At 39.5% G+C, this 25,634-nt stretch overlaps 3 protein-coding genes across 4 annotated transcripts; all 3 read left to right on the top strand.

Annotated features, from left to right (window-relative positions):
• Nucleotides 1-1,663: 1,663 nt before the first annotated feature.
• On the top strand, nt 1,664-12,399 carry exosc10 (exosome component 10; the record flags this gene model as incomplete). Its single annotated transcript, XM_079226128.1, has 25 exons — nt 1,664-1,789; nt 2,517-2,653; nt 3,221-3,344; nt 3,433-3,537; nt 3,709-3,868; nt 3,957-4,065; nt 4,153-4,228; nt 4,311-4,421; nt 4,608-4,751; nt 5,659-5,849; nt 5,991-6,147; nt 7,068-7,216; nt 7,398-7,448; nt 7,578-7,689; nt 7,790-7,837; nt 7,948-8,023; nt 8,118-8,227; nt 8,316-8,408; nt 8,502-8,570; nt 9,390-9,507; nt 9,623-9,696; nt 11,590-11,758; nt 11,856-11,917; nt 12,015-12,091; nt 12,186-12,399. 25 exons carry the CDS (start codon nt 1,664-1,666, stop codon nt 12,211-12,213), a joined length of 2,676 nt encoding a protein of 891 aa, XP_079082254.1. The 3' UTR covers nt 12,214-12,399.
• Nucleotides 12,400-16,601: 4,202 nt separating this feature from the next.
• srm (spermidine synthase) lies at nt 16,602-19,821 on the top strand (the record flags this gene model as incomplete). Of its 2 annotated transcripts, none has more annotated exons than XM_079226129.1 (8): nt 16,602-16,732; nt 17,265-17,385; nt 17,494-17,586; nt 17,689-17,842; nt 17,933-18,016; nt 18,266-18,411; nt 18,592-18,714; nt 18,818-19,821. In XM_079226129.1, 8 exons carry the CDS (start codon nt 16,602-16,604, stop codon nt 18,833-18,835), a joined length of 870 nt encoding a protein of 289 aa, XP_079082255.1. In that variant the 3' UTR covers nt 18,836-19,821. The 2 variants fall into 2 exon arrangements, with proteins under 2 accessions (XP_079082255.1, XP_079082256.1); XM_079226130.1 differs by having other exon boundaries at nt 18,797-19,821.
• A 3,041-nt stretch (nt 19,822-22,862) lies between these two features.
• On the top strand, nt 22,863-23,743 carry sst6.1 (somatostatin family member 6.1; the record flags this gene model as incomplete). Its single annotated transcript, XM_079226457.1, has 2 exons — nt 22,863-22,967; nt 23,516-23,743. The coding sequence occupies 2 exons, from the start codon at nt 22,863-22,865 to the stop codon at nt 23,741-23,743; spliced, it is 333 nt and encodes a 110-aa protein (XP_079082583.1).
• Between the last annotated feature and the right edge of the window lie 1,891 nt (nt 23,744-25,634).

The raw sequence follows: 25,634 nt of genomic DNA, 5'->3' as shown, positions 1-25,634 counted from the left end.
CGACCAGTGCACGGTAGATAATACCACTAGTATTATCTACTGTTAATTTTTATATCAGTACAATGTCACAATTTTCTTACTCCTCTCAAGATCAGAAAAGGAAATAATTGAGTTCCCTAAAAATTTGTAATTCTCAAAAAAATATTGATGAAGAAATCGATTAGAGCTCTGGGTGACAACGCTTGGCCTTTCTGTTGTGCCTCCTCAGTATTTTGATGTCTGGGTGATCTCCATGAGATCGTGGCCGTAATGTTTTCACATTGAAAAGACGTCAGCAGATCTTGATATGCTGAAGCTGTGCATGTACAATATTGTTTGGTGCATTTGTGTTTTCTAAATGAGGGAGTTAATAAAAACAATTCACTGAGGATTTTCTTTTGGATTTCTTTGAATTATGTGTGGTACGGTGTCATTTTCAGCATCAGCAGTTTTAGTGTCTTTTACTGCAGGAAGAATTTGAGTGGTGCCTTGAGGCACCATCAAAGCTATAAAATGCATAATATTATGAAAAAGCATTTAAACGAGAGTAAATGGCAGCAGTAATATCCTATTCAGTGGATAACGAACAAATTTGAAATGATTTTTGCTGCATATAGTACTTGTTTTAATATATAATAGGAACCATCATCAAAGGGAATCTAAGGTTTTGAATCTAAAAAAATACACTTTCTGAAAGTAGTAGGCAGTAGCTTTTGCAAAGAATACTGATACTTTTCTTTTTATTATTAGAGCATATATCTGTGAAAGTAAAGATGCCTTCCACTTAAACAAGGGAATGACATGGAAAGCTACTGTGAAATATTGATTGAGCCAGTGTTGCAGAGATGCTTTTAAGATAATAAGAGGGAGAGGACCCTGTGAAGAGATCAATAGGAAGAGGAAGTGAAGAAAAGAGAGGTTTCTCCCTACACACCACAGATCATCCATAATGAGCTGGTGTGTCAATACTTCGGCAATGGCTCCTCACATGCTATTGACCGCTGAATCACAACACTAGGCTATTGTAGAGACATGATTAGTATACCCGCAGCATCACCTCTATTGCTGAAAACTGCTGTGTGCAAATATTCAGATATAGATTAGATAGCTCTTCCAGAGATATTGGCTTAGACATGATTGGTGTATGTGCCTTTCCCCAGTAGCACACAAATACAGTGCAGATGCTGTAGCTTAGTCTTCATATTGCAAATGTCAATACTGCCCCCTCATGGCACCAGCATCCTGGTGCAACACTGTGGTCAGATTGGATGGGTGAGCCAATACAAGGAAGGCAGTGTCTGCAGTGATACTGCAATGGATGAACTGGTACATGGAGGACCAGAGCCTGGCTATGCATTGGAGTAATGACGAGATTCATGACCAATCTTAATTTGGATCTCAATCTGAGTGGTGGCAATCAGCACAACATTAAAATAAAGATAAATATCATGCACGACTTCAGATTCAAACACAAACATTTTACATGTGATCATGTGGCAATATTTCTCTTAAATTCTCAATAACGTGTAGAAGATAATATAGTCCGTCGTGTGGCGGCCCGTCCACTCCACGCGGCCAGGGGGCGCTGTCTCTGTCTCAACTTCCTTCTGGCAGCGCAGAAGAAGAAAGCGTTAAGGCCGGGAGCTGCTTCCTGTGGCTCACATGTACACAAGCACCCAACAACATGATGGCTTCGTCTAAGAGTAATGACTCCACAAACAGTGGCCTTCAAGACTCAAATTCAAAAAGCAACGACGAGGAACCAGACGAGCTGTGTCCCGGTTTTATAAACACGGATGCTTTTGTGAAAGTGAGTGAACAAACCGAGCTGGTCGCAGCTTTTGAGTTGAGCCTAGCCGTCAGGTGGGGGCAACGTGGATGTGCTTGTTGGCTGCGAGCTGTGGTCACGTTATGAGTTAGGTGTTGGTGGAAGACGTGCACAGCTATCTGTTGACAAAAGACTTGATTTGATATTTATTTATCTTAAAAGTAATTGGTAGTGGTCGACGATAGGACACTTGAGCTCCGCTGGTGCGTTAATTGGCTTCAAAGATGTCTGTTTCAAGCTAACGAGACATGTTAACGCGAGACCATGGTCGACTCGTCTCTTTATTTTGTCGATTAATGGTTTGACTCTTCTCAAAGTGTTTGTTTAAGATTACTGATTTTAATTCAGGACCCTATGTGAGTTTAGTCAAACTCTAGCTAACGTGATGACGTAAGCTATTAAAAAGCAAACAAATATCCAAATTTGAAAATGTCATAATAAAATGGTTAAAACAAGTCCTTATCAAAAACTGGATTTATACATTTTTAGTCATTCCAGTAAATGACATCGCTCATGTCAATTTTAATATGTATGTTAACTCCCACGTTTCAGTGTTTAGGAACAACCTTGTTGTGAAAACATTTATACTAGACGTTAAACCAAAAGAAAAACAATACTTAACAGACATTGCTGTGTTTCTCTGACCTACAGTTTAGATTGTGCACTTTATTATCTTGCTATTGACTAACCGCTCAGCCTGCCTCTGCAGTATGGACTGGGTGCCGTGGTATCTGCCACCAAAGCCTCCACCGGCTTGCCTCAGACAGGAGACGAGTATGATCTGTATCGGAGCTTCCCGGGATTCCGGGATTTCTGTGAAAGTCAAGGGGACAAGCTTGTGCACTGGTGAGTATGAATATGTGTGTTGCTTCATTCTCAGTCAGACCTGCACCCGCCCCTTCTCTTGTGCAACTGACAAATTCAGGAATATGTTCACCCTTGTGGTTTTGATGCATCCCACCTTTGGAAAACGGTGGTCGTGATTGATTTGAGTCGTGTCGTATCGCCCCAGTTTGTTAAACACTACCAGACTACACACTGCAACAGTCTCAGTCAACTAACACTCGTACAATTTTGTCAACTAATCAATTAGTTGTTGAACTGAGTCTCCCCTCAAAGATCACACGCAGCACCACTCTAAATATTGAGAGCCATATCTGTCTCTTAGGCAATTCACTGCCGCTCAATATTTCCTGTTTACGTTTGTCAAAGCAATGACATCACATCCTGTTTTGATGCTAACTGTGTGATAATTGTGCCACACTGAAAGAATAGAAGAAGAAGAATTTTATTAGTCCCACAGTGAGGAAATGTATTCTCTGCATTTGACCCATCCGTAGTATTTTAAGGAGCAGAAAGCAAGCCGTAGACATGCAAACACAATAAATTCTCTCAACTGTGTCCCCGTGTCAGCATGAGTCAGATAATGCAGCACCACGGCTGCAGATCTCACTTGAGAGACCAGAGCAAGCTGACGGGGCTGGAGGAGAGGTTTGACTTGGTTGTGGACTCGAACGACATCATCCTCGAAAGAGTGGTATGGCCTACATCTTTTGGTGTTTTTACAAGTTTCATCATGGAGTAAGTCTTTTGAAACCAACCACGCTCTTATATCTGATTTGCAGGGGATTCTTCTTGATGAAGCTGATGGGGTGAACCGGGGCCAGCAGCCTGTCCTGCCTGCCGGGTTTCAGCCTCCCAAGATTGTAGTTTCCAGCTGGAATCGCACGGTTAGCTAATTAACCGCTCAGCTCTTGCCATGTTTATTTTTGGGATGCTATAATTAGGTTTAAACATAATGTGCCAGTCCTCATTTAAGCATTGGAGAGGTTATTTTGGACACTTGAATATTCATACCGGCCCAACACACCTTTTGGTAAACGGTGCTTTTTATCGATCAGGGTTCAAGCTCCAGAAGTCGTACTGAGACGTTCCGACTGCTCCATGCCAAGAATATCACGAGGCCTCAGCTGAAATTCAAGGAAAAAGTTGACAACAGCAACACACCATTTATACCCAAGATCTTCATCAAGCCCAATGCAACAAAGATTCTTCCTTCTTGTAAGTTAAAGCCTCTTCCTCACATCTGTTGGTGCCGTAAAGTCATAAACACGTGTAACATATCTGTTCTCTTGCTCTCCAATCGTAGATTTCACCAACAAACAAATCCGTAAACAGAGACCTGAGGACCTTGATGTCCCAGCTGCCCTGGCTGACCTAATTCACCAACAGAGGACTCAGGAACATGTTGAAGACATGTGAGACTTGTCTCTTTTGTAATAATAACATTTGGTCTTTTTTGATTTCCCTTTGTCCGTTTTAACTTGTGATTGTGATCCACGTAGGTTTGCACACCCATACCAACATGAACTGGATCATTTTACAGTACCAGAAGGCCTTCTGTCTAAGCCAGAACCGCAGGTTAGTTATAGTGCTCCTATAACCATGTGATCCTCTCACTCTTGGTTGGGTTTCTACTAAATCTGTCGGATTGTTTTTTTAGATGTCCAAGCCGATGGCGGAGACCAAGTGCTCCTTCATTGACACTCTGGAGGATCTGGTGGCTCTGAATGAGAAGCTTTGCAAAGTGTCTGAATTTGCAGTGGATCTTGAGGTACGGGATTAGAAGTAATTGGATGTACAGGAAGTAATATCATGTGATCCAGTACCACAGCCAAGCAACTGGTTGTGCCTTTGTGGAGGTTAAAATGCTGATATTTTCTGTCGGGAAGGCATTAATTACCAAGCCTGTATGTTCTTTTGTATAAACGTTTTATTAACACTCTGTTCTCTGTCACAGCACCACTCCTACAGGAGTTTCCTCGGCCTCACCTGTCTGATGCAGATCTCCACCAGAGAGGAGGACTTCATCATCGACACCATTGAGCTCCGCAGCGAGTTGTACATCCTCAACGAGGCATTTACTGACCCGGCGATTGTCAAGGTAATGGAACTGCTCCGCAAATTGATTCTTCCTGTATCCTGTTCTGTGATTTAAATTACCTAAAGGGAAGATGAGATTACATGTCTGATTAGATTTTCAAAATGGGAAACTGTACAAGGTTTCTTTTTTTTTTAAGAATTACATTTTGATATGCTACAACAATGAAGTGAAGATCAGAGAAAGAGAGTAACTGAATATAGCCGTTGCATAATTTCATATCTATCTTATTATATTGGAATATGTTATTGTGGACATGTGAGGACCGCTATCGTGCCCAACCAATCACCTCGGTGCCCAAGCCTAGTGCACAGCTATGAGAGATAATTCTAGTCAATTCCTTTTTGTTTCCGTTTTATTTCCAAATGAGTTGTTTTAAATGCTTAAACTTAAACAAGGAAACACTTGTTCCACTTGTAGCATTGCTCTGCGTTTTTAAAGCGGTGTCCAGCTTTGTCTTTAAATGCCCAAATATCAGCACTTAAGACCTTAGAATTACCTCAAAGGAATTTTTTTTTTTAGGCAGATAAAAAAATGATGCCTAAACTCCCTTGTGAACTGGTTGCGTCTGAACCGTTGAATCTTCTACCTGGAGAAGAAACTCTCCAACAGTTGGAATAGGAAGTTTGATAAAGTTGGTGGGTGTCCCGTGGGGCGTGTGTGAGCCACTGTGACTCACACACTGTAGGATACCTGTGAACAAGTGTGTTGCGTGGGCTTGAACCGCAGAGAGATCTGTGAAAATAATCCAAATGGAAGAATGTCACATGGTGTCCCCGTCTCTTCCTCCCCCGACCCCTGTTTTTGGTTAAAATATTTTCTGTATTCTAAGCAGTTTGTTTCTTTCTCAAAAATAAATTAGTAGTTTTTCAGGGAGGTTTCAGCTGAATATACGCTCTCCTGTTCTCAGGTATTTCACGGCGCCGACTCTGACATGGATTGGCTCCAGAGGGACCTGGGCTTGTACGTCGTCAACCTGTTTGACACGCATCAGGCCAGCCGGGCTCTGAACCTGGCCAGACATTCCCTCGACCATCTGCTCAAACACTTCTGCAGTGTGAACTCAGACAAACGCTACCAGCTGGCTGACTGGAGGATTCGGTATGACGTTTTATATTTTTTTGTTTAAGAGTTCCTTTTTAATTTCGTAACTGGAAAATTGATTTCAGATTGTTTGTAGTATTACTCTTAAAATATATTATTATTGACTTCTAAAAAATGTCCCATCACTTGGCCTTGTAGCCCCTTGCCAGAGGAGATGACGCAGTATGCCCGGACCGACACCCACTACCTTCTCTACATCTACGACTGTGTGAGGGCGCAGCTGTTAGACTTTAACCACGGGCAGCCAGGTCTGCTGCAGAGCGTCTGGAACAAGAGCAGAGACATTTCTCTGAAGGTGAGCACAAACCTCACTTCATACAGCAGTAGGATTAAATCAACACGTACTGGAAAAATGCTGCACCTCGTTTTTGTTTTGTTGAGGATGTTTAATGGGTGCTGATGGTTAATATAGTCCATTGAAACAATAAGTTCCCTCGCTATATTGACAGAGAAAGCATATTTCTCCTGCTCGCAAGGCTACATTTTAGAGTCCGCTAAAAATCTATAAAAAAAATTTTTATGAAATGGTCTCAATTTAACACTGATGACCTACATAAGGAAACGAGATCATACGCAAGAGGATTGGCTATTTCTTTATATGTAGTTATTCTTCATGCTCGTCATCGGTGCCGCAAAATCGGATGACATCATGTAGGTTCTTCTTTGCCATGCGTCACTGTTACGTCGCATGACTCTGCTGGAAGTAGATCAAATCTTGCTGCAGGATAATTCGCACTATATCAACACTGATTTGGCACTTAAACAGTGGCAAATGAGAAGTAAGCATAACTTGACCTTTTGTATTTAGTAGTCTAGTCTGAGAGGGCGTTACTGACTTACTGTGCGCGTTTCATATCATACATCATTGTTGGTTACCTGACAAACCAGACTTTTTAAACATTTCTGCTGAATTTGCAGTCAGTGTGCATGATGATCTAAATTGGCATCCCTTGTCGGCTGAAAGGGAGCCAACCATTTTGTTTAATCTTTACTCATCAGGGCATACCAATAAGATATTTTATTGTAACTTTTGTTTTCAATTTTTTTTTCAATTACGTTGTCGTTACCATTTAGTCATGAAATAAAAAAGACATTGACTTATCGGCCAAATTTCCATTGACAGAATTAGCTCTGTCTAATAGTGATGTGGTTTCTGTATTGCTGTCATATTTTATATATTCTTTTCTGACATTTGTCATGATTCCCTCCGTACAGAAATATATAAAGCCCATATTCACAGAGGCATCCTATTTGGAGCTGCAGAGGAAGCAGAAGCGGTCTTTAAACACCCAGCAGCTCACTGCCTTCAGACTGCTGTTTGCCTGGAGGGACAAGCTGGCCAGGCAGGAAGATGAAAGCACCGGGTAGGCTGTTTGGAAATGGATGGACTTGCTGTTCTGGAAATTCGCTAGAGCCCTTTTCCTATTTATAGTTGATGCCCTGCCAGATTTGGCAACCCACATTTTTGTGACAATCTCCCTGCTTTTAGGATCCTTCAGTCTTTCTACATCTGTCTTAACATGGAGTTATTTGTGTGTTTTTTAGGTTCACTCTGCCAACTCACATGATGAACAAGATCTCTGAGGAGCTGCCAAGGTAAGTTGAATAGATTTCCCGCTTAACTTTTGATTCATTTTGTTGTCCTGTTCTCTCACTTTTAGAACAGGTGAGTTTAGTGTTATTATTCAAACCCTCCAACCGAGCATTTTGTCTTTATCGACTCAGGGAGCCTCAGGGCATCATTGCCTGCTGTAACCCTGTACCCCCACTGGTGAGGCAGCATGTCAATGAGCTGCATTTGTTAGTGCAGCAGGCCAGAGAAATGCCTCTCCTTAAGGTAAGAAAAGATGGGTGGCAACAATGTTTCTCGTGGTGTAATTTCAATGTGAAGTCACTTGTCGATGAAGGTACCTAAATGTTTTCTAAACTTCACACAGGCTGAGGTTGTAGGTCCAACGACAAAAGGACTCACAACCATAAAAAAGGTTGGTTAAAAACTAATCAAACAAGATGGCATTTTTTGATTTTGCTTTCAGTATTTTGAAAATAAACCATGACTGTGATCAAAGTAATGTGATTTTGTATAATTTTCCAGCCAGAAGTCACGATGTTTGGTCCTCATGATACATCCAGGGTCCCTGAGAGCGATCTTCAGCAGTGTTCCAGTGATGGTAAGCTTGCTACACATGCATGTTCTGCATTATATTTGAGATTTTAATATTCTAGCCCATTAGGCCTAAAAAAAAAATGATTTTTTTCTTCCAGAAATGCCTGTCAAACAAGGGATGCTCTTCTCAGAGGAAGAGGACGAAATGGATGTTAGTGTACAGAATACATGTGGTCTCGTGGCAACAGCTAAAATCACCCAGTTTGAGGTAGATATCGACTCCTAGTTTACTTTATTCCGCCAGTCGATTTGTATGCAGCTGTTTTACCTAATGTGAGAACTCGTTCTTTTTGAAGGAGCTGGAAACACAGAATGACCCAGACTCCATCTCTGTGGCTCAAATGAAAGCCAGACGTATCATTGAGTCTTTTGAAAACCCTTTCAGAATGGTAAGATATGACATGATTAAGCCTCACTATTGTTTGCATTGCATTTTATTCAACCGGGCACACAGCATTCAACTATCTTCTTTGTAATTTCAGTACTTGCCCTCGGGTGATGTCAACATCAGCAAGAATGCCAAGTTTGACCCATCTTCGAAAATATTTGAGGTAATCAAAAAGCGCCTTATAGCCATCCACATCCAGACTTATCTGTGTTTCCCGCTTAACGACAATTTTTTAACGACTAAAGTCATGCTCTCAAATTGAAAGAACACGCTCTATATAATAAGAACTTTTTTATTTACTTTATCCTCTGGATGGAACTGTCTGTTATATACACCTCAGCCTTGTGTAAACAAATACACTTTAAAATGTTTAAACTTACATCAGTTATGGTAGTCACAGAAATGTGAAGTTTTTTTGATGATCTGAAAGCTATAGCTTCTGTTGCGCTTTGCATTAAGACTCTCCGAGGCTTGAGAATCAACGACAATATGTGTGATATCGGACATTAAAAATAACAGATTCAACTTATTTACAACATGGTCCTTAAATGTTGGATGTTTCCAGACAAAACACAAGCTTTAAAGCGTGAAACTAAATGATGCAATCATGAAATCCAAAAAAAATACATCACCACATATTTAATAAGAGACACCCTCATCAAAACATAGTATTGAATTCATATTTTTGGGATTTACAAATACTACATTTTTCTTTCACCCAGTCGCTCGTTTTTTTTGTTTGTTACCTTCATAACCATACCTGAAAGCTGTATTTGTGCTGGGCAAAAAAGGAGTAGCTTGATGATTGTACAATCTGCTGTTATACAGTCAAACATAGCCAAGCAAGCCATGCGAAAACGGACACTTTTAGACTTAGCCTTAGCCTGAAGAGAGTGAAAGGTTTTTTTAGTTCATAAAATATTTATAATCTTGGAGGAGGCTGTACGTTAAATTACAATAACCAACCAACTCCTGTTTACAGATTAGTAAAAGGTGGAAACTGCAGAGTATTGAGCAGCAACAGAAGGAGTTGGAGGCCAAGAGAGAGGCCAAGAGGAAATCTAAGGAAGAAGCAAAGGAACGTTCAAAGAAAATTACAGGTAATGAAGTCAAAATTGCTCTAAATGTACTTTTTTTTTTTTTTTTTTCTTTTCTTTTCTTTTCTTTTCTTTGCAACGTCCCTCATTGTATTACATTTGTTGTTGATTTCCGCAGAGGAAAGGAAGCTGGCTAAGCAGAGCTACCAGGAGTCTCTCCAGAACGTTGCCACGGTTCGCCAGCAAGCAGCTGTGAGTTATTTGCTCTCTTGTCCGTCCTTTTCCTCGATGCTACTTTAGATGGGCTTTGCGCTCTGTCAACTTCACTGTTGATGTCCCTGTCGGGAAGGTACATATTCATGAAAAACACGGTGTTATATTCTTCCATGAGCCTGGCACGGCATATTAAAGATAGTGCTGTAATAGGCAGTTTAACCCTCTGCAATGCCCCCCATTTTCTAAAGACATGGCTGATATTTCTTTACAGCAATATGGTGACTCACAAGCGAGTGAACCACTGCTGCCAGTCTGCATCTCAGGCATGTCAGTGGCCTTTTAATATTTATATCTATCACATGATGTGCCTGGGGGAAAAGAATGCACAGCGTGGGATTGCAGCATTAGAGACATGCACCCCACCCATAAAGCGCTTGTCTTCTCTCCTGGGGAACACAAATAGCTTATTTCTGCCCAAAAGCCCACTTCCTGTGTGCGGCTTCTGTCTGGGCTATGTCTATGCATCCTCCTACCCGGTTTCTTCTACATGCTCTTGCCACAACTGCAAGAAATGCTCAGTGAGACAAAAGTCTTGGGTCTTCATCTTAATTTCTCGGTGCTGGGAGGCAGAAAGAAATGTCTCCTCTGACCCTGGTGGCTGAACCACTTCCCCTCTGCCTTTTGACTGTGTGGGCTTTGAGCCATCAGTCACGAGTGCACACATTAGTGGCATGCACCACAGCAGTCCATTGTGTGATGATGAATTAAGTGAAAAGTTAGTTTGAAGCTGAAATGGCGGCTTCAAATAAACATGTTGGTGGCATGCATTATAGTCAGAACTGTTGGCAGCAGAACCTGAGAGTAACACTCCTCAACCTGCCAACTGCGGGCAAATATTGGCTGTCGGCTAACTGTTTCAGCCGATGCTTTGGCAGTGAAGTTTTCTTGTCTAATTTTAGTTTGAAAGAAAGGTTTCCAAAGCTTCTTCTGCACTGATATTATCACTGCTTTTGGTTTCTAACATAACTGCTTTTCTCTTGTCATATTCATAAACAGTTGCCTCAATTACATTTTTTTTTTTTAAAAGCATGTTGGATAAATAAATCAGAAATGATCCCAAGGAGAACACATGATATGTTAAGACTCACAAGTTTGATGCCCAACCATAAATATGACTTGACATGTATGAACTCTACATGTAAAGAATAAAGGTAGATTCTGAGATCTTGACATGAAGCTGCAACCACCTTATTATAGCTAGTTGGTAGTCGGAGTATAACTTCACCCTGAAGACTGGTTGCACTTCTTCTATGGTAAAAGAGTATTGTTGCACTGATTCCAAACGGTTAAAAGACTAAATGGTTTCTGGGCCTGCATGTCCACAGAAATAACAATTTGATGCAGCAGTGCATGAAGCAAAGTGAGAATGTCAACCTATAGATGGCAGTAAAAGCTGGATTTTCGACTGCAGACTTTCATTACCAAGTCAATATAATGTTGACGTTAGTAGGTCCATTCTTTCAACCTAACTATTATACAGTGACATTTTTCTGTGGGGTACGTAAGTGTGCAGCAAAAGAAAACCTTGTTTGGCAAAAGATGTCAGCTAATATTAATCTCTTTATAATTCCTTTTAATCCCTTTTTTAAGATTTCAGTTATGCATGATATGCAATTTTTAATATTGCACCATAAATAGATAAACACCGGAATATTAAAATGTCAAACGTAATCAAAAAGATGAAGTTGTTTGATTACTGGTATAACAAAACTGCACCCACGTACCGCTTATCCTCAAGCTGGGGACCGTTTTCCAACAGTGGTCATTATCTTGTTGGTTTACCGAAATACATCCATTTAAGAATACATTTATATGTTTGGTTATTCTAAGGATTGCACAGAATATAATGCTGCTGACCAATTTCACTAGGAATATGCAAAAGGCGGCGGAACGAAAAGGGAGAGGGTTGCCAGTGAGATTGGAGAGTCAACTCCCAAACCGAGTAAGAAGCTGATGAAATCTGCAGAAAAGGAACCGCCTCCCCAAGAAGACTTCAGTCCCTTTGACTACAGTCGGTCAAACCTCAAAGTCTTTGCTGGTAGGCATCATCTCACTACTTATTTACATTCAGCTTGGTGTACAATATTGTATTCGAAAAATAAGTTCAACTCGGTGCACCTGCTTTGTTATTACAGGTACGAAACCAAAGGACAACACGCAGTTTGATCCAAATCGGCAAACTGGTTTTAAGAAAAAGGTATTTGTTTATTAATAAAATAGTAATAATAAATGTGTTCCTAAAACAATATGTATTTCAAGAATGCATGATTTAATTAACATATTGAATTCAACAGAAAACTGCCAAAGGACAAAAATCCAATTCTGGACCTGGAAACCGTAGTATGTCGTACATGACTGGAAAATCCGAAAGGTAATTAATTATGTGCAATATACAGTCGCTTCTTTGCCTCTGCAAATTCAAACATCTCAGTATCTGAACCATTCTGTCTTTTTCTTCTTTACAGATTCCGGCAAAACTGGCCCAAAAGATAAACTCTCGTTCCAGCTTATTTTGATTTTTTTTCCTATTTCAAAGTATTTTTTTCCCCATCCTGCAAAAAGTGTTCCCATTTTTTTCCCTTCAGAGTGAAATTCAGTAGTTTCACTATTTAATTAATTTCAACGTTTATTTTCGTCCATCTTAGGAACAGTTTACTCTGTAAATATGTGGAAGCACAGACCTCTTTATAAAGATGATTTTAGACGAAAAAGTTCTTGTCTCCTTTTTGTCTTTTTTTTTTTTTTTAAATAAAATATATATATTGGTAGGGCAGTATCATGAGGTATCATAGTTATATGGAGCTTTTTTCTTATCATTCTTAAGTGGCCTGTCGAGTGATTTAAGAGAACTTTGAATTTTCTCTAAGGTAGGAGCTACATTTCAAGTGGTACAGACCTGTCATAGGAGTCATGTGCAGTTAGTCTGCTATTACCCGAACAAACAAAATGTCACTAATGAAATGTATATTTCATAAAAATATTGCTTTAAAAAAAAATGACTTCATAATTATGTTGACATTATCCTCTTTAACTCTGCAGTTGAAATTATAATATAACAAATTGTCTATTGATGCTATTGTACAAAACAACATTATCATTATGAAACTCAAGCTGCAAAATGACTAAAATTCACAGTAATTGAAAGTTAATAAGGTCAGTGGGAAGTGTAAACGAGCGCTTCATGGCGAGACAGCGCAGAGACAGATGGATGTTCTTTCTATGCAGGTCCATGCAAGTGGCTGTTCAGGAGAACATCCTTTAATGCCCGACAATGCAACATAACCTGTTGTAGCACCTATTCGTTCGTCCATCTCCGTCATTGAGACTTCCCTGTGACGCCCTCCTGTTGCAGTAGTTGCTTGTTTGGCTGTGACGAGATGTGTTTTCAAGCCGTTATGATATCGAACCATTTTTTCACTTCAGTGACTGTACAACCCTCCGTTGACATTTCCCCCAATTCTTACTTTTAGCAGGTCCCTGATTCCGCTGCTGACGGTATTTAAAAAGTAAAGATTTTCCTTTTTGTCTCAAAGTACTAGAAAGTTATTTTATTATTTTGTGCCATGCTCATGAATTAACGCATATTGGGGCATAGAATGCCAGGTAAAGTGTTGACAAATGAAATGATCCCTGTCTCGTTGCAGGTGCGTTCGGTTTACCAACCAGACATGAAAATCCCTCACCTTTTGGCGAAATTCACCGTTTTGAAACCAAAATATGTCATCCACGTGAATCACGTAGATCCGAAGAGTTTTTGTTTTTGGGAGGGGGGGGGACAACTGTCCGCCGTTTCTGAGATTGGAGTGGGACACGGAAAAAAAAACTGAGGTCGTGTTCATCTTAGCAATAGAAGATCTTTGACGTCGCGAGTCTTGGCCAATCAGCGTTAAGATGTTTACAGCAGCTTCATTTCCCTCCCACCAGTTTAATAATAGCAACCTAGTCAGCTAGCTAACACGTTAGCTATCGTTGGAGAGACAGCGAGTGAGATTACTGGCAGCGGAGAGTCCGTGGCAGCGTGTGACGTCAGACAGGAGAGCGGCGACTCAGTTCTACCTACCGACACCTGACTACATATAAGGAGAGGACAATGGAGATTTTATCCAACTTGTATTTCAATAAAAAACTCGAAATGAGTTTCCTCTGTAGGGTGGCCGGGCTACTGTTTATATTTAAGGGTTTAAGATCTACGTGTAGAAAAAAAAAGTGTATCCTCCAGTTAATTATAATCTATATAGTTATGCGGTTATAATCGCTGTCACACAGAGAGAGGTGCATGTTCAGGTTTACTGGTGGAAACATTATTCAGTGTTCTAGACTAACAGTGACGTTTCCTCAAAGTAAAGTGGTATAACAGTATCACATAATATGGTCAAATAAAATAAAAAGGCTGGTACATTATACATATTATGGCATATAAGTGTAATATTATGAAGTGAAATGTAGTAGTAGCAAAACAATATTCAGTATAGTACAGCAGTATTGCATATTGTAAGTATTAAGTCTACAAAATATATACACACACACACTACTGTTCAAAAGTTTGGGGTCACTTAGAAATTTCCTTATTTTTCAGAGAAAAGCACTGTTTTTTTTCAATGAAGATTACATTAAATAAATCAGTAATACAATATACATTGTTAATGTGGTAAATGACTATTCTAGGTGGAAATGTCTGGTTTTTAATGAAATATCTACATATGTGTATAGAGGCCCATTTCCAGCAACTATCACTCAGTGTTCTAATGGTACATTGTGTTTGTTCATCGCATAGAAGACTAATGGAGGATTAGAAAACCCTTGTGCTTAAAACAGTTATGCTAGAGAGAGAAGCTTTACAACTGGCCTTCCTATGCATAGCATCACATGTGTGGGTTCCATTATACTCTCAAAATGGCCAGAAAAAGAGAACTTTCATGTGAAACTCGCCAGTCTGTTCTTGTTCTTAGAGATGAAGACTATTCCATGAGAGAAATTGCTGAACATTTGTCTGGGTGACCCCAAACTTTTGAACGGTAGTGTATGTATATGTATGTATGTATATATATATATATATATACATACATACATACATACATGTATATATATATATATACATACATACATGTATGTATGTATGTATATATATATATACATACATGTATGTATGTATATATATATATACATACATGTATGTATGTATGTATATGTATACATACATGTATGTATGTATGTATATGTATACATACATGTATGTATGTATGTATATATGTATACATACATGTATGTATGTATGTATATATGTATACATACATGTATGTATGTATATATATGTATACATACATGTATGTATGTATATATATGTATACATACATGTATGTATGTATATATATGTATACATACATGTATGTATGTATATATATATGTATATATGTATGTATGTGTATGTATGTATGTGTATGTATGTGTATATATGTATATGTATGTATGTATATATATATGTATATATATACATATATGTGTATATATATATATGTACGTGTGTGTGTATATATATATATATATATATATATATATATATATATATATATATATATATATATATATATATGTACACTTGGGTATTGACAAAAGAAGGATTAAAACCCATAATGATCATAGTTTGTCAGCTTTTCGACGAGTGACGAGGACACAGAAGCAATCTGAGTGCAAGGCAAAAAAAAACTGAAGCTCGAGCACATTAAATATGTGCAAGCAATAATATATCTGAGTGCAAGCATACAGTTTAATCAAAAACAGCAAATCCATGCGCAAGGAGGGGCTATTCGTGTTTAAAGACAGGTTTTATTTTAATGCAATGTAAAGTCAATGAGTCATGCTCTCAAATTGAAAGAACACACGATCTAAGACCTTTCTTCAGAGCTATTATACATTTTGGTTTACTTTATCCTCTTGGTGGAACTGTCCTGTTATATAAACCTCAGCCTTGTGTAAACAAAGAAACTTAAACAAGTTTAAACTCTCATTAACAACTAGTAAAAATGTAAGATCTTTGGTGATCTGAAAGCTATAGCTTCTGTTGTGCTTTGCATTAAGACTCACGGTGACTTGAAAATCAATGACAATATGTGTGATATCAGACATTAAAAATAACATATTAAACACTTATTTACAATATGGTCCTTTGATGTTTCTCGTCGTAACACAAGATTTGAAACGTAAACTAAACAATGTAATCTTAAATTATACAAAAAAAACATCACCAATTAATAAGACATCAAAACCAATTAGTGAATTCATATTGTTGGGGATTTATATATTTACATTTTTTCTTCCACACGCATTTACTCATTTTTTATTATGTTTGGACACGATGTCATCTATTACATGTTACAGTAACCTTCACAAACTAATCTGAAAGCTGTATTTGTGCTGGGCAAAAAAGGAGAAGCTTTGATTATTGTACAAACTGCTGTTATACAGTCAAACATAGCCAAGCGAAGACGGACACTTTTAGGCTTTTCCTTTAAATGTTTTGGAGAGTAAGTTTTTTTTTGTTGATAAACTATTTAAAACTTTAGAGGAGGTCGTACGTTAACATACAATAAACGAACGATCGTCCTGCCTTGTGTTCTGGTATGCGCATGCGCGGTGGTTCTTCTTCACGTGGGCTCCAGCCGACGGGCGTCGACTACTGGTGTGAAAGTCAAACAAACTATACAGGAAACGATTCGTTCTGGCATCCCATTGGCTCACACAACTACACGTCACGGACGTCAGCGGCACCCCATTCGCTATATAGCGAGGCGTCACGTTTAGTCAGACGACGATCAAGTGTCACTTGATCACATTGCCACACTTTCAAACACGTTAGTGTTATTTTGTGGCCGCAGAAAACTGTCATGGAGCACATAAAGGATGGCTGGTTCACGGAGTCGTGCGCGCTGTGGCCGGGGCAGGCGATGAGCCTTCAGGTGGAGGAGGTCCTCTACCAAAAGAAATCCGAGTTTCAAGACATTATGGTTTTCAAGAGGTGAGTACTTTGAGCTACAAAACTTGGCTAACGTCGCTAGCTCCTTAGCGCCCGCCAGCAGTGCATGAGCAACCTGAAGCTCGTGGGGTTTTTGAGAAGTTTTTACCCCGCTGGTGACGTTAGCTCACCTGCGAATTGTTTCATGTTCTCCCCGAACATGTTTGAGCTCGCGAACGAACTAGCTAGGTAGCGAAATGACCACATAGAGAAAGCTACGGCGGGGGGATAACTCTGAGTCGGTGGAGAGCCACGTTAACGGTATCCGATATACTGACAGGCGAGTCTCTGTTTGGGTTTAAGAACGTCAGCAATCAATGCGCGAGACATCTGCAATTCAATTCGTCTTATTGCCATGAAGGTAAAAAAAAAACAACTAAGAAAAAACATTCATATTAATACGATTGTGTACTTTTATTTGTATGCGTTGGGAAGATTAACACAACGCTAACATGTGCTGCATCTTGCTCAAGTTATGCAAACCATATACGTTTTTCGTGTGACTCTCATACTTTGCTGTGTCCTCACTTTTCAGTAAAACCTATGGGAACGTCCTGGTTCTGGATGGAGTGATCCAGTGCACAGAGAGAGATGAGTTTGCCTACCAGGAGATGATTGCAAACCTCCCACTGTGCAGTCACCCTTGCCCCAAGAAGGTATTGCTCAATGTGTGTTGTTTGGGTAATGAAAGCTGCTGCAGTCGGGCGTGACCCAGGAAGACTCGCTCTTGTATTGATAAGTCGGCCGTCTTTCCACTTTCACAGGTGCTGATCATCGGCGGTGGAGATGGCGGAGTGCTGAGAGAAGTGGTGAAGAGTCCACTCGTGGAGTCGGTGGTCCTGTGTGAGATCGATGAGGTAGGAGCATAAACACTGACAAGCATTATCTCTCTCTCCATACGTTATATTGGACCTGAGCCATGCCTGATCGTATCCTGGTTGATGACGTCTTCTGTGTAGGAAGTTATTAATGCATCAAAGAAGTTCCTCCCAGGGATGGCCAAAGGGTTTTACAGTCCCAAGCTCATCCTCCATATTGGAGACGGCTTTGAATTCATGAAGAAGAACCAGGATGCCTTCGACATCATTATAACCGACTCCTCAGACCCTGTTGGTGAGTGCCACTTTGGAAGTGTTGCAACACCTTTCTTTGCCAACTGTTAACGGAGGCCATCCATTTATTGAGTTCTGAATCTTGTTGCAGGACCTGCTGAGAGTTTGTTCAAGGAGTCTTACTATCAACTGATGAAGACGGCGTTGAGAAACGGTGGAATTCTATGTTCCCAGGGTAACTCCATAGTTCATACTTTACTTATACTTTGTATTTTCACTTTTTCTTGTTCAAATTTGGAGAATGGCTGGAGAGGAATTTTAGGAAAATGCTGACTTCAGTAGAAGTCATAACTATGCTACGCCCCATTTTCAAGTTTACCAACAAAATACAATTGGTTTCTACTCATCAGCCTGGAGCTGTTATGTTTCTCATTTATACAGTCTAACCTCAAACTTTGAAAATGAACATGCCCTTCCTTCACAGGAGAGTGTCAATGGCTCCATTTGGAGCTGATAAAGGAGATGCGAACCTTCTGCAAGACCCTATTCCCTGTGGTGGACTATGCCTACAGCACCATCCCAACTTATCCCAGTGGCCAAATTGGATTCATGCTCTGTAGTAAAAATCCCGTAAGTGTGCTAGTCACTCTCCATTTCCCATCCACCATCTGCATGATTGTTGTCGGATTGCCTATGAAATCCTCTGCCTTTTTTTTAAATTATAGAACCGTTGTGTAGCAAAATGAACTTGTCTGCTGTTTCTCGGTGATGTCCGTCAAATGAAGGTGCCCCTTCCCTTTTTTGAATTAGGAAACAAATTTCTTGGATCCAATGAGAGCGCTGTCAAAAGAAGAAATGGAATGTATGAACCTTAAATATTACAACCCGGAAATTCACAAAGCATCATTCGTCCTGCCTGAGTTTGCAAAAAAGGTAAATGTTGTTAAAATCAATTTCATATTCAATATCTGCGCACTTGAAAACTGTTGACACATATTTGCCTCCTTTCACGAAGTGTCTTCTTGACCATTGACAGGTACTCAATGAAGCATGACCAGCAACAATGGACCATGTTCATCCTCTACCTGGCCCTCAGACCACAGATGTACAACCTTCTAAGGCTTCTTTACCTCCTCTACCCAGTTCAACGCCGCTGACGAAGGGCTCCAAGATTTTATGGATGGGGCACCAAATAATGATCAGTGGGCAGGAACTTGCAGAGTTATACAGGGAAAAGTGTTAGTTCGCTCCAATGTTTCCTTCCTTCCAGTCTTACACGCTCTTGGTGTTTTTATTTATTTTTACTGATGTATTTGGTTTTTCATTTTTACTCTTAATTGTTTTATCAGCATTATGTGAAGAGCAATTTAGCGGACTGGGCTAGATGGGGAGAGTGTTGCCGTCAAACCTGACCTCAATCTGAAACCGTGTGCTGTCTATTGGATTCACTGCATCTACACCTCATGTAATGCATTACGTTACCACGGAGTACTTTGATGTACTTGTATTTGTAATGTTTAATATCAGTTTGTGCTCATAGGAAAATGCACAGTCGCCATCTGTCATGACTGCATATTCACAATACTAATGCATCCTCTACACAAAAACCCTATAGTGCCTGAAATTGGTCGTTGTTGTTGGTAGGGGAGAAAAGACTTGCTCTGTATCCAAGTGTACCAGGCACATAGTGGCCTAGAAGAAAGCTCACGTGTCCCTTATCACCAACACTGTTGGATTATATACATTTTCTCAGCTTTGACCATCAATTATAACAGTGTTAAAATGCAAATTGTCAAAAAAATAATTAGATATGGTATTGGAGTTTTGCAATGAGAAAAATTGATAATTATGCAGTTATAAACGTGCAGTATTATAGAAGGCTTGTATTGTAGTAAGCCTATATGCTGAGTCATTACATGTTAAACATTTCAGTTGTACGTATTAGTGTAAGTTCACACGGAATCTGTTGAGAAATATCTGAGCAATGAATTTGTCTTTTTTTTTTTTTTTTAAGTACTGTAATAAATTGGTAACAAAGTGGTTCTTTGTGTTCTGTGTGCATTTGGCCATATGCTTTATTTGCATTACCACTAAACACAGGGCTACATTTTAGCTTATGAATTTACTGATATCTTTAAAATGTGTTGCGCTTAAAAGCAGTATTTGGAAATGATTCTGTGCTTTTTTCACTCTGACTTCAGGGCTGCAGAAAAAAACAAGTTATCTGTTCAAGGTTTCTATCTGCCAAACCTGTTTATTTTTTAGCTAATCTTTGCCAATTGCAGCTTCACTTTCCAGCAGTGCGCAGATTAATAAATGATGTTTCAGCTGAGCATCACTGCAAATGAGTAACCCTCAACGTATCCGCAGAGGTTCTGGTGTGAACAGTGTTGTGAGGCCCAAGTGCAGATCCGTTACGCAGACACTAGATGGCATCCTTTAATCTCATGTACAAGCTGGTTCACCTTCTATCCAGAGAGGGATACAGGAATGCATCGAAATTATACTCTTCAAATGCATATTGTGAGAATACAACATTTCAGGTTTTTTTTTTTTTTAAATATTAAAGGAAGGCCCCTTTAAATTGTTTAGATTAGTCAGTATTTTTGCGATGTGAGGCGCCACTGTTGCCTTCAGTTGCATCAACTGTGGTGATTGTGTAATACCTCAGCCCTCGCTGGTTTTCTATTAAAAAGTGACCAAGCTGCGACAGTGCAGTACATTATTATTGTACTGCCTTTATAGTGCGTTACAGTGCTACAGTGAAGGTGCTTCCTGTTCATGAGTGTTCTCCGACTGTAATATAGGAAATTAAACAGACAATTTAGGGAGTATCCATACATATTTAATACAATATGTATTTGCTTTAGTGATCATTTCTGTACTGCAGTAACAGGACTTTGAAGACTATGTCTCTTGTCTTTTTAAACTCCACCAAAGTTTCCTGTGCAGTTTTTCCCACACAACAGTCAAATGATCCTTGAGTCAGTGTTCCTTTGTGATCCCTGTCAGAGAGCTGTTGAGCTGTTGTTTGAGGCCGTACGTGAAGTAGATGTGGGTAAAATGGAGGCTTCCACGCACATTAATAAAACCTGGGGGCACCCAGACCTGTCGTCATGCTGACGTTTTTCACAGTGTGAAGCCTCTTTCAGGTCAGACTGCAGATATTTGTACGGAGCCAGTTTATTGTAGATTCTTCAAACACGCTGGATTGCCAATATATAGCCGTTTCAACAGTCGGCTAATCTTTGGATTGGCTCCGGGCCTTCTTGAGATCAGCAGTGTATGAAGAAAATACCTCAAACACTGTTTTGAAAGCACGACAAATCCATTTGAACATATCAACCAAGGCGTACTGGAATATAAGTATTGTATGTTGCCTGCCGGTAGCAACATCTAAAGACGTCACAACAGTAAACCCTGTTAATTGTGCTATTTCAGCGATATATGCTGGAGGGCAGCTTCTCAAACACATGAGGAAAAAAAAAATCTAAAGACAAGAGTATGTTTTATGCTGTAATCAACTCTCCATAATCAGTTTTGGTGAGGAGTTAAGCTCGTATAGACCAGTATAATTAGGTTTTGCAGTAGTTTAGAAGTAGCACACTCTAAGCTGTGAACTACATTTAATGATTCTGTTTAGCTACATACAGTATTTAGAGATAAATTAGTCTTTATGTAAGCTGCAACGTGTGTCAGGCATACTAAACTTAGTCATGTGTTGCCACACTTGTATAATGAATAAAGACGAGCAAAAACTGCATTGTGCCACATTAATAATTCAGCGAATGCTATATAAATTTTACTGTCCAGGGCAAAGCTCCAAAGAATATTACCTTGGCTTGGTAAAAAAAAAAAAAAAAGGTAATTTACTCATTTTGATTATGCACTATAGCCGGAAGCTCATTTCTCACTTGTTTAATCCACAGCGTCTTAATTAAATTGAACTGCAGCTACAGCCTATCCTATATTCAACTGGGATATACCCTCACAGTCATTGCTATTTGCAGAATGAGAGTTTTTGTGTTACTAATTGGGATATAGTTTGTATTTGGTGGTACATTGGTGATATCACTCATCAGTCTTTTCTCAAAACCTTTTCCTAAAACTGTTATTCTGACCCAAAGGCCGATTGTTTTGTGTTTACTTCAGACAACAAATAAAAATCAATCACATTTCATCCACTTAACTGCTCATGTAGACCAAGATGAACCATCAACTCCATTGTATACACCCAGCACTAAATCACCTTTTCTTTTAACAGCTGTGTTTCCTCCACTAGATGGGTGATGAGCATCTCCTCACGGCACTTCCTGCAGTCATGGTCAGTGTCAGACCGCTCAATTGTAATCTGCAGGTGTCAGAGTGGCACATGGAGGCACCGTGACAGCAATCAGATGTTGGCAGAAGTTCAGAGCGAAACACTGGCATAACAATGAGTCAGCATTGTGGTCAGTTTATATTTATTTTAGATATTTTGATTGCCTCCACAGGAAGATGTGACCAATGTGTTCTTGATTGTTCCAGACGTCTAGAGTACATTACGCAGTTGATGAGTTGTGGGATTGTCTGCGTACCTGCCTGAAGAGATCTTGCTTGTGATTGTCTGTCACAATTGTCAATACATTAGTTGCATGTTGATGTTAAAACCTGCTTTTAGCCCAGTGAGGTTGTGTTCCCAATTTGTCAAAAAGGTTAAGTGTTCAACGGTTCCATTTGTTCTGTCCTGAACCCTTCATCTCCCCTCCTCTTCCACGCTCACATACACATCCTCCCCCCGTAGCACCCTCCGTCATACACCCACACATCCTGTACGTCAGTGGCAGACAGGGGTAGAGGAGTATAAAAGAGTGAGGGACTTTGGAGGTAGAGCGGAAGAAACATCAGTGCATTCCAAATCTTGTGACCAGCTGCCACCAACTGCACTGCACTTTCTCCACCACTCTCCTCTGGATCTCTGAGCTGCTCAGACTATCTCTCTCTCTTCCTCAAACACACACTCACTCACACACTCCTCTCTCCGTGAACCTCCTGGTCCTGTGGCTGTAGCTCTGGTCCGTCACCTGCACTCCTGTCACAGCATGCAGCTCCTGGTGGTGTTAGCGACTCTCATGGGGGTTCTGTTCAGCATTAGAGCAGCCGCCGTGCTTCCCCTGGAGGATAGGGGCTCCATCCATGTGAGCCGGGTGAGGAGATTTTTGTTGTTTATTTGTAGTTCATGGGACATTTTCCCTGTAATAACCACTGTCATTGAGAGATTTTCTTTTTCTGAGGTAAATTATTTTTTAAATAATAGTTATTATTATTATTATTATTATTATTATTATTATTATATAGTTATTATAACTTTAAAAAGAATGATCTTAAAATAAAGATTGCTTGTGAAATCAATGAAACTAAATCCAATTCAATTAAATGTATTTAGTATAGCCCAAAATCATACATTTTCCTCCGAGGGCTTTATAATCTGTACACATACGACATAGCTTGTGATATTTTGTTTAAATAATTTTCTATTTAAAATTAATACAGTCTTTAATTCAGTCTGTTTATTTGTACTGTTTTATATGTAAAAAAAGAAGAGAGAAAAAAAGTATTATTATAATGATACTTTAGTATCATTATAATTGACTTTTTTGGAAGCTGTAAGATGTGAAATATTCACATTGTCCATCGTCTCACTCTTACAATATGTTTAATAATAATGATGTACATGTTTTGGGTTTGTGGTCAGGAGCTGAGCAAAGAGCGCAAGGAGCTGATCCTGAAGCTGGTGTCCGGCTTGTTGGATGGAGCTCTGGACACCAACATGCTGCCGGAGGAAGCAGCGCTTGTGGATCTTGAGGAGCCGCTGGAGTCTCGTCTGGAGGAGCGGGCGGTCTACAACCGGCTATCACTGCCTCAGCGAGACCGCAAAGCCCCCTGTAAAAACTTCTTCTGGAAAACTTTCACCTCCTGCTAACAGTGCTCTGCCTGCCTCCTGCACTCCTTCCCGACCGGCTCCTCATGAACTGTAGTAGACCTCAGCTGTACATATCATCTACACCCGTCAGACATCGATGGACTTCCCTGACACAATGTGTCTGTTTAAATATAAATTACTTATGTATCTTTTTATGTGTACAATATATGTATTTAAGTATGTCCCTGTTTCATTAAGGGTCAACAATAAAGCATGGATGTAACGTTTGAGATGGTTATCACAGTTAAGTGCTTTTGTAAATTGTTCAAAAAGAAAAGGTCATGTTCCACCTGCTTCAACAATATAAATGCAAAGTCCAAATTCATGCAAAATGGTTGCTGTATTTTTATTGTGGATGAGAACATTTACTACACAAAAATTGTGGAAATATATTATGCATTTCTATATCTGTTAAAAAAACTAACAGTTGCAGTCATAAATGGCACACTAAGTATTCAGAGACAATTTTCCCCTTCTTCATTAAAGCCTTTTTTAGTGCTGGTCATAAGAGATAACAGAGTACAGTTCATAATATTTGTATCTTACTTATTCTGCTTTGTAGGCTACTTGTTGCCGTATAACTATCTTTTTAGTTCATAGGTAAAGAAGATCATATACAAATTATATAACTATATTGAAGGAGAAATGAAGATTGTGTCAGAAAACATTTAAAATTCCAAATTAAATAATGAATTAAAGTGCCACAATTAGATCCTTAAATTAAAAGCATATAATTGATTTCCAAATAAAAACTCTACAATTATTGGGGCAGGTGGGTAGGTGACATATGCTGCACGTTGTGCCCTCTCTCTCTCCGCTTTCTGTCTCATTCCAGCTGTGTCATCTTATTAATTAAAAAGGCAAAAAGCCCAAAATATAATAAAACATTGAATAGGAAAATGGCGTAATTAAATGGAAATACATTTTACTGTTGTATAGATATAAATATACATGTAAAAAACAACAACTTGAGAGTCTGTAATGTGAAACAAATTGCAAATGTTTTATTAGAAGCCAGACAGTGGTATTCCTATGCACGAGTTGAGGGAGACGTTCCAGTGACTAATCCCTGGTCGTTAAATATGTCAGTAAGACAGGAAAGTTCAATCAACGATGTTCAGCAGCAGTTAAAGCACACACAGCCTGTTGTACAATAAAACAGTGAATAGAAATAGAAAAAAGATGTATATAGTGTTATATATGATATATATGATAAGAAGTTGAAGTCACGGTTTGACAGTGAAAGCACACTGTGTACACACATGTTGGGATAATCAGGTGTTCCCTGTGTGACCCCATCAACCCGGTATTCGATGCTCGCTGCAAACGAGACCCTGGTCGGCTGAGGGCGGCCTGACCCTCGATAAGTCACACTGCAATTGCCCCATGCTCTCTTAGTCCTTCTGGCCTTACAACCACTGTCACAGTGTAATGTACATCTTTTTATCTTGCTAAGGGAGGGAGTGGAGTAGGTGCTGCCACAATCAAATATTGACTTTCAAGTCCCTATAAGTGAACTAATGGATTTAATGTGAGAAATTACATGCAGGGGAAACATCCGCTGTTTGAGCCAGATGAAATGAGCACTGTTTCTGTGTTTTCATGGTTGTGAATAGATGGCCAATCCCAACACGCTGAGCGAAAACCAACAAACAAAACCAACAAAACAACTCTTTGCATTAATTAGAGGACTGCTGAATAATGGCTGACAATTACAAGTGCACTTTCAGCACATTATCGAATAGTATCCAGGGTTCGGCAGCCAGCCCTGCGGTGTTGATCAGATCAAGCTGTGTGTTGTATGAATGCCAAAACTGGCAATGCAAAATTGAATCCAGATTGAGTCTCGGAGCAAACAACAAATATTCACCTCGGCTAAAAGATAATTATT

This window comes from Taurulus bubalis (assembly GCF_910589615.1).
Source record: "Taurulus bubalis genome assembly, chromosome: 11".
NCBI classification, from domain to species: Eukaryota; Metazoa; Chordata; class Actinopteri; order Perciformes; family Cottidae; genus Taurulus; species Taurulus bubalis.
The sequence above is the reverse complement of the archived record's forward strand: the minus strand, read 5'-3'. Positions and strand labels throughout refer to the sequence as shown.